Genomic DNA, 13,186 nt, shown 5'->3' on the forward strand with positions numbered 1-13,186 from the left:
CCTAATGCATCATCCAGTAGTCCCACTCTTATAATACATATGTATTCACCATCGCTTTACTGGGTTAAATTTTTGCACCAATAGCAGAACAAGTGGCCGTTATTTTAAGCTGTTCAAATCTCTTGCTAACCTAGAAATTAGAAATTATTACTTTAGTAGAGTTGTGGGCACTTGGAACAGCTTACCGGAAGAAGCTGTAATAAGTAAAGTGGTAGAGCTTTAACAAGGCCATTGATCTTAATTAGGGACTAACTGAGGTAGGACCAGCCTAGCTGTGCACAAAGCCTGTTGCTCGTCTCATTTGTATTTTTGAATACCCCATTAAACTGAACACTTCTGTTTGGTATCGTAAGTGTTCAGCGTAGAGATATTCTTAACACCATAGTTTTTCAGGGAGAAAAAAATCTTACTTTATATGTAACTTATAACGTTTATTTGCAAATATGTTGTGCAACTTTAAATCACATTATTATGTAGGTACTTTTTTTGGCAAGTTTAGCATTTACTTGTTCAAACTTCTGAGATCCTTAATCGCCACAACTCAAATGATTCAAGATTTTCTAAACTAGTGTGTTGATATGTTGAATAATAATTACTGTAATTTTAAAATATAGGTATGTTCATTTGCTACAACTTGGTTTTAAAGTTTGGAAATCAAAATCGAAATCTTGTTTATTGATATTTAATCATCATCAGAGTGACATTTGTATGCTTCGCCTATTTGAGTCTTTCATGGAATCAGCTCCACAACTTGTTCTACAACTATATATAATGTTCAGCACAGATGAATGGAACCCGTGGACTGGTTTGTATTTTTGGGTGATCATTTTATTTTAATTAAAATTTTTGTCTTGATCCTCATAAAAAATCAGTTTAAAGTAAAAATAAAAAAGCTTTTTAAGCTCAATAAAATCCCTGAGATTTGTAATTTATTTAATATGTTAATTCATGTCTGTTATATATTTTATCTGAACATTATTTCCATGGGCTAGGTTTTTTTTAATTCTCTGTATATATTACTTTAGGTGACTTTATTTTAGACACATATAATATATTGTTATTCAAACTTATGAAATTACAAGAATCAAACAACGATACCTGTCACTTTCACAAAATCAATAGGGGAGGGGGGGGGGAGGAATTCTGAATAAAAAATGTCCTGAAAATCTTTTAAAAAAACAATACTGTTAAAAACATTACATACAACCTCAAAAATAAATACGTTATAGTTAACACACCCTTCCCTTCACGTTGAAAAGCTTTATTTCAAATTATCGTCTTTTGAGTTGCTAAAGAAAGCACATGTCATTTTGTTCTTGAGGAAAAACACGAAGAATGATCTGTCGCCCCCCCCCCCCCCCCCCCGCTCAGAACCATTTATACCTCTTTTTAAAAAAATTGAAACATCATCTCTAAAACATTCTACTGCTTACCCCCCCCCCCCTCAAACCCCATGGCAGAAATGCAACTACATGAGATGGTAACATATTGTCGCACATTGAGAGATAGTACAGTAGAAGACCATTATAACGCCAACCTTGTATAATGCAATTCTCTGTAAACCGCACTACTTTTCAGAAGTAAACAATAGGTTTTGAAGTTTAAAAAATTCCTCTGTTTTGCTTTGCAAACATAAAAATGGTTAGGCAAATTAAATTTTGAAAGTTTTTCAACTTTCCATTTTAATTCAAAGCTTTTAAATTGGAAATGAGTACTCGTAGTAAACAGAAAATACCAGATGGCTCTTGAAAATGCAGCTGTTATGCAAACCATGAAGCTAGCAGAAGTGCAGCATTTTGATTGTGAAACATATTTATTTGTGAATAACTAATTGTAACATTGGTGCTTTAATACTCATTGCAGATACAACTCATTCTGAAGTGCTAATACATAGATATATTCTGAATATTAGTTTCAAAATTTGTGTAATGATCTATATAACGCAAAAACCTGTATAACGCAAAAGCTCTGGTCCCAAGATGTGCATTATAATGGTCTTCTACTGTATGTAGAAATATTTTTGGGTGGTTGGAGGATAAAAAAGGCAAGGGGAAATAAATAAATAAAATATCTATCAGTAAAAAGAATCAGCAGAAGCAGTACCAAAGGATTGCCGTTTGTGGAACAATTCTACCTTTGCTATATACAATTGGGCTGCTAGTATTGCATGTTAGGGTGAATAAGGTTAGGCAGGCAATCAAAGACAAAAGAAAATTCTGCAAATATCTTTATTTTGAAGCAGTAATTTTGCATATGCTCTACACAATTTATGCAGATTCCTTCAGATGAAAGTAAATCTAAACTTCTCTGAATTTTGTCTATCAGAACCTTTTTGTAAACTAATAATAGTAATATTAAGTTTTAAAAAAATCAATTTTCTGCTATTTTTTAATTTGCAAATTTAATAATATTTTTTAAAGTTTAATGTTGACACCTATCATTAAAAAATAAATAAAAGCTATAGGAGTGTAGATGGGGTAAACTCCAGAGGGAAAGGGGGAAGTTAGTAAAAAGGAGGTGGGCATCAGCTGTGTGTTAGATAGTGGGAATATTCCAGAGGTAAAGGGGAAAGTTATTGCTGAGGCAACAGACTGGGAAACAAAGGGTATAATTTTGGGAGATTCAATGGTGCGTGAGGTGGGAAACTCAATAGGCAAATTAGATGTAAGGTGGCTAGATGCTGTTTGTCAGGGGCTCGGGTGAGAGATGTAAATAGGGTTGCTGAAAAGAAGGGGGTATTTAATAAAGAGGATGTAGTTACTTTGTGGTTGGGAACTAACGATGTAGGCCATAGTAACAATGATGAGTTTACTAAGGAATGGGATTCCCCGTTGGACAAAGCAACCAACTGTTCGGCAAATGAACAAGTGGTTGATTTGCTTCCCACATATGGAGTGCATAGGAGTTGGTTAAACCAACGAGCTAGGTGTATGAACCTGGTACTCAAGGAAATTTGCGTTAAGCGTAGTATCAGGTTTATTGATGTGTGGAGTAAATGTAAACGAGATTGGATTGCTAGGGATGGCCTGCATCTGAGCTCTACGGGGGTCAAAATGGTTAGTGGTTAGGTTTTAGAGGATTCAGAATCAAAAAACTAAGTTGGAATGGGGGGCATGCTTTAAGGAGCAGAATTCGAGCGAGTACTAACTATTGGGATTTTAGCAGAAACGGAAATAGGGTGGCTAGTAAGAGAAAAGATTTTAACAGTTGGGATTCAAATAATCGCCAGCATTAAATAAAGGTAAGATGGGCTTACTTAAGGTTTTTTATACAAATGCTCGTAGTATTAGGAACAAGATGGAAGAATTGAAAAGCATAACAATAGACGAGAGGTTGGATATTATTGGAGTTACCGAGACATGGGCTACCGAAAGTGATGATGATTTATTATCTATTGCTGGGTATAATTTGTTTAGACAAGATAGAGTAGGTAAAAGAGGTGGTGGGGTTTTATTTTATGTCAGAGACACTTTAACTTGCAATGAATTGGTAATTAATGATAAACCTAATGAGATTGATATGATTTGGGTGGAGTTGATGAGCAATAAGGGCAATAAACTACGTTTAGGGAACATTTATAGGCCACTCAACTTAAGCCAGGGTCAAGACGAACAGATGTTTAGTATTATTAGTGACATTTCAAGCAAGGGGTCAGTCATCATAATGGGAGATTTTAATTTTCCAGGAATTGATTGGAATAATTTTTACCATAGTAATAGCAGAGAAGAGGATTTTTTGAAAGTAATTGGTGACTGTTTTTTAGATCAAATTGTAACTCAGGGTACTCGACAGGACGTGATTTTGGATCTAGTTTTCAGTGATATGGAAGGTTCTGTTCAGGGGTTATGTGTAGGGGAACACATTGGAGACAGTGACCACAACAGTATTAGGTTTGGGATTAAATTTGATATGAACAAAGTAGAGAATTTTAGGTTTGTGCCCAATTTCAGAAATACTGATTTTGTGGCACTTAGGCAGAGTTTGAAAGCAGTTTTTTCTTCTGGATTGGACAATAGCGATGTGAATCTTCAGTGGGCAGAGTTTAAGGAAAAGCTAGCGAAAATGGTTGGGGATCATGTTTCTTTTAGGAGAAAGGGTGTCAACACTAAAATTTGGCCAATGTGGTTCTCCTGGCCTGTAGGGAAACTAAAGACGCTCTAAATTACAAGCAAGCTGCTTTTCATAGGTTTAGAGAAACTGGTCACAGTGCAGATAGGCTCCAATATTGTAAGGCAAGGCGTAAATTTAAGTATTTGGTACGGATTCAGAAAAGAGAGTTGGAGCAAAGACTGGCAGATAACATAAACAGGAATCCCAAGAGGTTTTTTGCATATGCTAATTCGAGGAAAGTTCGAAATAGTCATATTGGGCCACTGGTTGATGAGCACGGAATTTTAATTCAGGATGATAGTGATATTGCTAATGTTCTTAATAACTTTTTTTCGAGTGTTTTTAACGAGTTGTAAGGGGAAATTATTCTAATTGGAGTGAGGTTTTAAGCGGGGTTCCTCAAGGATCAGTGTTAGGGCCTGTTTTGTTCATTGTTTTTATGAACGATATTCACAAAAATATTTCTGGGAACATGAATTGTTTTGCTGATGATGTCAAAGTTATGGGGACTGTAGAAAATGAAGAACAAGCAAAACAGCTGCAAGAGGATCTAGATCACATTACGGAGTGGGCTGATAAATGGGGTATGGCAGTTAATGTTGGGAAATGTCAAGTGCTACATTTAGAGCATGGAAATAAGTGTTCAAGTTATTATTTGCAAGGTTCAGTCATTAGTCAGGCAGACAATGTAACTGATCTGGGGGTCTTAATAAGTCAGGATTTAAAGTTTAGCCAACAGTGCAGCATTGCTAGCAACAAAGCCAATAAGGTGCTTGGGTTTATCAATAGATCTATTTCAAACAAATCTAAAGAAGTTCTTCTGCCCTTATATAGAAGTTTGGTAAGACCTCATTTGGAGTATGCTGTTCAGTTTTGGTCTCCTTATCTTAAGAAAGACATTAATGTATTGGAAAGGGTTCAAAGGCGAGCTACAAGGCTAATAAATGGACTTTCTCACTTAGACTATGATTCCAGGCTTAGAAGGCTAAAAATGTACAGTCTTGAGCAAAGAAGAGACCGAGGGGACATGATTCAATTGTTTAAATTTATTAAAATGAATGATGTTACGGGGCTGAAGTTTAGCACTGAAAACAGGACAAGGGGTCATTGTTTTAAGCTATTTAAATCTCAGGCTAATATGGATCTTAGGAAAAATTATTATTTTAGCAGGGTAGTGGAACCTTGGAACAGTTTACCGGAAGGGGTGGTAATGAGCAAGGGAGTAGATAGTTTTAAGAGGGCCATTGATCTTCACTGGGGATTGTAAATTGACTAGGACCAGTCAAGCTGGGCCCAGAGCCTGTTGCTGGTCGTCTCTTTTGTATTTGTATAAAAAGGTGAATATGCCTTACTTACTTCAGCTTAACCTATCATAACACTTTTCATTGAATAAAAATGATCATGTTAATTTAAATTGATCATTGCTTCATTTTATTTTGATCTTCATCATACTGTTTAAATCGGTAACATTAAAATTACCAACTGAGCACTAAAATCATTCTATACCTGATTCTTCTATAGCTTTTTTAATTAGTAGAATTTGTAAAGCATGCAAATTATCTATTTTAAAAATTTTATCAATCTATTGTGAATGATTCTAAAATATATTCAGCTTCGTTAAATTAATTTAATAAATAGAATACCCAGACTGTCTTTTCCAGAATAACTTGACCTATTAGGGATATTATGCCTGCTTAGTTACATTTCATTTGTTATGATATTAGAGTTTAAAATACATTATAATTTTGCCAAATGAAATAAAATATAAATCCGACACATTTTTAGACACACACTTGTTTAATAGAAATATTTGTATTTTCACTGAATTTTGAAATTAATGGTTGAAAAGATATTCCTTAGAAACATTTATCAGGAATCACTTATATGGATAAAATTATATATAACTATACTTGGAGTTGAAAAGATTAATTATCTCTCCCCCCCCCCCCTCAAAAAAAAAAAAAAAAAAAAAAAAAACTCCAGCATGGGTTTTATTGTTTTCTTTTTTTTGTTTAAATGCCCACTCAATTCTTTTTTTGAAATCTCTGGTGTGGGGCAAGGGGATGCTTGAATTGAAATTTCAAGAAGGCAGTAATGTTAGTGTAAAAGTGAAAAATTGGGGGACACTCCCCTTGACCTTGACTGCACTACAAATCACAATAATCACACCCTGCATGTAGTGTTGCAGTAAATCAAATTTAATTTTACTGTTACATGGAAATCAACAAAGGAGGAGAAACAGCTTTCAAATTATTAAAAGCTTCATGCTGTGCAAAGTTATATAGGTAGATTTCTAATTTTCATGCTTGCTATTTAGTAATTTTGTTTACCATCTCCTCAATTTGTAATTTATATTTAAGAAAGAACCTTTATTCAGCATTGGTGTGAGAAATAAGCATGCAGTGGGGGAGAGGGGGGGGGGGCAGGTAAAAATTTTTTTCTAAAAGAATTCAAATTATTACATATGTTTGACTTAATAAAGTAGAGAAAAAATTTAAAATGTGGGTTTGAAAATATTTAGTTTTATTATTTTTATATATTAACTAGCTGCGTTGCCCGGCTTTGCCCGGTCTACCTTGAAAAAAAGAAAACCATTGCGTGAAGTGAAGTATCTTCATAACCAGGATTAAATGAAAGAAAAAAAACCATCATGCAAAATTGTCTCGCCAAACAATGACGACAGATACTAAAATTCTTTTAAGGAATTAAAATAAAATGAGAAAGACGGATTTAAAAGGCGTAACCATGGAAACACAAAATAAAATAAGTTTAAGAATTGAAAATGAGGAAGATGAAAATAAACAATGGATTCAAAAAGCGTTACCGTGGAAATGCAAAATAAAATGGTTAAAAACTTGAATAGAGAACAGATTTTTGAACTTCATTTAATTCGCTTGTAACTTTTTTTCTAATGGAGATAGAGGGTTAAACTTTCGACCTTAGATTGAGTTAGATCTGGAGTAAAAAAAGCAGCTCTATCCAATGCTGTCAAAAAGAAAACTGTGGGACAATTCCTTCACTTTTTATTGATGGAGTTAAAGAAGAAAGTAGTGCCTAAATTTTAGCTAAGCCTAAAAAGATTCGAGCTAAAAACATAAAAAACTCCCGTTGCAATTAAGTTAGAGCATTGGAACAAATTGCGTAGAATGCGGAAAATTCTTCCCTTCCCAACGTATATAATATTATTATTTGCGAGTAATTTTTCACCCCCATATTCGGGAATTTATGTGAAAATTGGGCATAAATTGGAATAAAATAAGAACTATTCATCGAATTGTTTTCAAACTGGTCTGCAAACCTTCTCAGGACTTAAAGGAACCAAATGTGAAAATTTCAGCAAAATCGGCCGCGTAGTTCTCGAGTTTTGCGAGTTCAAGCACACAGACGTTTTGGAGACTTCATTTTATACTATGTAGAGATGTAAAAGTTAAAAAAAAAGAAAACGATATGTTGTAGCAGCAAAGCAACTGTTATCAATGTTTGCCAATTTGCTTTCTAATTAGCATGAATGGGTTATTTTGGGTTATCATATTTTACCTATTAAAATATTTCTTGGACTATAAGTACTTAATTTTATGATCGATGCTTTGAAGTAAAAAGCTTAACAGCTTTTGAAATTTTTTAACAAAACCCAACTGTTTTTGTATTTATAAAATTCATTTATATTTTATTTATTATTGTCGTTTATTTTCTATAGGCATTTCAGCTTCAGCATCCATTTTCTCATTGGGCTGGGGAATATCAGCTTACAGCAAAGCGATGCGCAACATTCGTCCAGAAAAGAAACTTTTATCTTGGTGGGGTTTGTTATTCCAAGCAATGTGGAGGATTGGAATGGTTTCCTCTCGAATAATTGCCATGGTACTTTTTGCAACAGCATATGGATATTGGCTAATTATTGCTATGGGTATGATAATTTATAAAATACTAGTTCAAATGGATTTAATAAAGGAAAACCTGTTTACCATTGTAAATGATTTTTAATGTTAATCAGTAAACTAGATATTTAAAAATATCATAAAATTCTAGCTATAAGACCAAATCCTATTTTGGTTGAAAAACGGATGAATTTTATAAATAATACAAGTACAAAAGAAGTGACCAACAACATGGTCAGGGCCCTGCTAGGCTGTTCCTAGACAATTTCTTAAGATAAAGAACCTTGATGACTATTCACTCTGTTACAAAAACCAGCTGCGTATGTATTTCCAGTAAAAAGATCATAAGTAAGGAGGAAAAAATGTTTTTAGAATGTTAGCTTTATTAGACATCTGTCCAATAGTTTTCCTAAAATTTTTGGTATCAATTATTGTTATTTTTGAATAATGAATGACAATTATAAAGATTAGTATGTATAATATATTTTGTCTATCTTTTACTCTGCCATATTCATTTAGTTAGAAATTACATAGATTTTATTTTATTACTAAAAATTCTCCTGTCAAGGTATGACAGGTCAAAATAATTTCTTCATTTGATTGAAGGAACTGCCTGTTTGGGGAAATTTTGATAGTTGCGATTTTGGATCACCAAATTTTGGGCAATTTATTGTCCTTTTCTTGTAAAATCAGCAAGGTTGAAGTACATTTGTTCTTTTCTGTGCCAAAACTTTGGCAACAATTTTAAAAAAAAAAGAATATCTGCTATAAAAATTTTCTAGTAACAATATATACAAAATTAAGTAACAAATTCTCAATTGTAAAGTGTTGTTGTTGCAAATCTCCGGTGTTTAGCAGCGCTAAACCAGGTCTATGAAATTTGTCACTCTCAAAAAATCCAACACCAACATTGGATCCGCCAAAAGATCCAATCTTGAAAGTCCCAGACAATTCAGTATATGTTTGGGGGTGGCCTGATGGTCGACACACTTACACAGGTTGGAAAAGTCTTTTTTCCATTGCAATAAGTCAATGATTTTAGGTGTCCACTAATGAGCCTAGTGATGGTCGTCTGATCTCGCCTACCACACTTGAGAGATAATGCACCTCCCGGGCACTTCGCCTGGTACCAATTATGGGTAGGAGGGGTTCCAATTTTAACCCCTTCCTCTTCTAAAGATTTTTAATATTAAGAAACAATCAAAGTTTGAACGCAAATAAAATTTCTAAAGCTCTATTTATTTACTCATAAAGTGCAATTTTTTCATTGAACAGTAAATACATTTTCCTGTTTTCTCTGGAAGTTAATACTAAGTTCATTCAATCTTGTAAAGATATCATTTAAAATAGGCAATTTTAGCTCACCAAAATTGGTCAATAAGTCGATTGTACAATACGAAATTTTGTTCCGAGATGGCACTTACCTCATTCGTTAGTTCAAAAATTAGGGTTAGTGCCTTTCCTTATTTGAAGCAAATAATTCAAAAGTTGTAAGTAAAAAGTTATTATGAATTGTATTATAGAATTTAATTGGCAAAATGTTGGTTTTTATGTATAAATTAGTAATCCTTGAAATTAATGTTCATGAATTGATATTTTAACAAGTTATTTTCTTTCCAGCTCTTCATTGGTTTAGTATGACAGTGTGGGTTTTTATGCAAAACACAGATTTCTGCTCCACGTGGTGGGAAGAGAGACTGTATAACTGTATTGTTGGCATAATATATTGCTTCTGTTATTTCAATGTGAAAGAAGGGAAATCTAGATTAAGAATGACATTTTACTATTTTTTGACTTCACTGCAAAACATAATTTTTGCTTTGATGTTTTACTTTTCTAATGAAAAAAAGCAAACTCTGAAAAATCTAATAGCTGCTTTTGTACCTGCTGGAATGATATGTGGTAAGATGAATTGATCTAATGCATTTTTTCGAAACTATTTGGAAAAACTTGATATTTTTTATATGTAATTTGTAACAATTATCATTTTAGGTATAACAAGTATGCTTTTCTACTATCGTTTTTTTCATCCAAGTGGACCAATTAAATTGTTGAAAATACAAGTTCCTGTTGAACAGGTAAGAAAAAATCATTTTCTAAAATTAAGTTATTGATACTCAGGTTTTGCTGATATATATCATGATATATATCCAATATTTATTTTAAAAATATTGTGATGTTTTGATATTTATTTTTTCAACATGAAAATTATATTATTCATAATAATACTGTTCATTTTTTATTAAAAATAACCAAAAACTTATGTATTACATTTTTATGATGTATTAATACATCATTAATGTAACAAATTAATATAATATTCCTTTTCTATTTTATATTAATAAAGTTATTAGTAATGTAACAATTTTAATTCATATTAAAAGTGCCTAATTAAATATTAAACGTTGGTCAGAAAAAAAGAAAATGTTTTATGACTGCATCGACTAATGCATATTTTAAGTTTCTGAATCATATAACTGTGTAAAAGTAGCTAACAGAAGAAAAATGAGTAAAACAGCTAATGCTAAATGAACTCCATTAAAATTGATAAAAATGTAAAATGAAATATTAGCTATAAAAAAAGGAAACTTTAATTTTAAGTCTAGGTATTGTAATAATAATATAAGAAAATGAAATGTGTTTTGAGGATGCATTTACTATTTTGAAGACTTTAGTCTATGCTGATTAAAAATATTGGATATATGACTTGTTTGGAAAAAGAATGCCAGAATACAAAAATTTTAATTTTCTTTTTTTTTTTCACTCAAAGGGTTTCAAATGATGTTATCTTCTTTGGAAAATAATGACAGATTTTTTGTTCTTATATTAACCACTGGAGATGACAGCAAGTTTACTTTTCTTACAGCAAATGTTCTGAAGAGTTCAACTTTAACTGTTTCTCCTGTAAAATTTCAATTCTTCGTATTGTGGCACTATTCTTCCAAATGAGCGATATATCAAAATATCCAATAATATATCAAAATATTGGATATTTTGGAAAGTATGTTTTCAAACCCTTGTAATAATTTACATACAGAACAATACCAAATGGGAAAAATGCAAAATTTTTAGTTAAATCCCCCCCCCCCCCAGAAATGGTTTGTATGGCATGGTCTCTTTCTCTTGTAAATATGTACCATTTACAAAGAAATAGTTCTTAATAGTACCATTGATATGTTAACTTTTTATTGCAAAAAGAAAAAACAAACTACTTTTGTGAGATGAATGTCGCTTGTGCAACAAACAGCTAGGAAACAAATGACAAAACTTTTGTCAGATAACTCTTTTCAAAAGCTCACTTTTCTACATTGAAAAAGGGGTTCTTTTAGACCCTGAAACACGTTTGCAATCAGATGCTAATTTATGCATTTTCAACATTACTTTTCAACTGATACTTTTGTTTTGTTATATTACACTATTTTTAGTTTGAACTATAAAATATTTATCTTTTGCTTTAATACAGAATTTATACCCAAAATAGCTTTTCTTTAGAAATCAGAGTAGTTTGAAACTTTGTTGAGTTTTTTTGTCAATGTTTTTATGGTAATAACAAGGTATAATTTGCATGGATGTAAAAATTGCTAATAATTTGACATTCCAAAAGCCAACAAGGTTTGTTTCTATCTGTTTTAATAAGATACATGATCAAATTTTCTTGAAGGTGAGAAATGTTTAAAATAAGAGTTTTTTTTTTTAGAAGGAACAATGCCCCTCAAAATAAAAGTGTGTAGAATTAAGAGAATACATTTCCAATTTTCCACTTAAACACTAAGATTGCTAGTGTTTTATTACTTATTTGCTTGTATGTCAGATTTACACAGATCTCATTTATTCTTTCTCTTAGATTAGTTAATTGTTTTATCACTGCACTCACTTCTTTTATGAAATCTTTTTCAATTTTACAAGTTAATACACAGCTGTTAACGAATATAAAATAATTAACGGTTACTGATTTATTTAAGTGATTTTTTTCTTACCTTCTATGTTAATCAAACGGAATATAGCTTTGATCAATCACAAACATGTTATTATTCTTTTCATTATTTTAGGTTCAAGAAACCGCTCATGATGGTATTGACATGAGAGAGACATTCATTACCTTAAAAACTTGTAGAAAAGGAATCAGAAACATGAACTTATCCAGCAAAGATTACAATTACAAGGACAATAATCTACCTTGTGAAAATTTTAATATTTCAAGGCACTCAGATAATTCTGCTGAAGATAATAATATATCTTGCACTTCAATCCATAATATTTCTTGCATGTCAGATTTGCACAGATCTCATTCTTTAAACTGTAGCTTGAAATCTTGGAATACCATCAAAGATAATTCATTTTTGAGTTTTGGTCATCATCAAAAGTCAAAAGCAAATCATTACAGAAATATTAACTATAATTTTCGACCAGCAGCTAATGCTGGGGTTTTATCAGAAAAAATACATTGTTCTTGTTTAGTATTAATTTCTAGCTTGTCAGCATTATTGAAAGACTCTGCTGTAGCTCAAAAAACATCGCTCTCAGCCTCTCTTCCTAATTTAGACATTTCTACAGAAACAACTTACTCTAGTTCATTTGGACAGAATGAAGAACTTGATTCAGACAATGCAAATTACTTATACCGGGGCATTAAAAATATTGATTTTAGTGACAGTGACTCAGATAGACCGCCAATTATTTACAAAAATCATATAATTAGATTAAACATATAAAGAATGTTTAATCTAATTATTTAATATAAGTAATTTTGTCGAATTGAATTATAAATTTTTTGTAAACCCTTAGAATCTAACTAACTAACTAAATCCTTTCAACTAACAACATTTCCGTGTTTAATGAGTTTCTTTAGCAGGACTTGCCCTTAAATGACTGTGACAGCTTCATTTATATGCACATTTTGAAACTATTTTTTCTTTCGCTAAACAAATTTCAATGGCTCCACGACCAGGCCCGAATCTATAATTTTGGGCCCCTCTGCAACAAAATCTGTAGTGCCCCTTCCCAGAAGCCAGCAGTATATATTTGCAAGGTTAAGAAGTCTTAGTGCTAATATTTTCTTTTTTTTTTTTTTCCTCCAATTTCTTGGGTCGTTGGGCCCTTTCAGGATGTGGTGCCCCCTCCCCCCTGCACTGGGGGTTCTTTGATTTGGGCCTGCTTACGACTATTCTGGTGACATATGATGTCATTCAGACCAGTAA

At 32.2% G+C, this 13,186-nt stretch overlaps 1 protein-coding gene across 1 annotated transcript in view; it reads left to right on the forward strand.

Annotated features, from left to right (window-relative positions):
* Positions 1 to 12,159, forward strand: part of LOC129223099 (XK-related protein 6-like) — a 15,919-nt gene extending 3,760 nt beyond the window's left edge. The window contains 5 exon segments of the mRNA XM_054857666.1: positions 570 to 805; positions 7,808 to 8,017; positions 9,609 to 9,890; positions 9,981 to 10,066; positions 12,103 to 12,159. Of these exon segments, the coding sequence (XP_054713641.1) occupies positions 570 to 805; positions 7,808 to 8,017; positions 9,609 to 9,890; positions 9,981 to 10,066; positions 12,103 to 12,159 (871 nt within the window).
* The last annotated feature ends 1,027 nt before the right edge of the window (positions 12,160 to 13,186 follow it).

Source organism: Uloborus diversus, chromosome 5, assembly GCF_026930045.1.
Source record: "Uloborus diversus isolate 005 chromosome 5, Udiv.v.3.1, whole genome shotgun sequence".
Taxonomy (NCBI): domain Eukaryota; kingdom Metazoa; phylum Arthropoda; class Arachnida; order Araneae; family Uloboridae; genus Uloborus; species Uloborus diversus.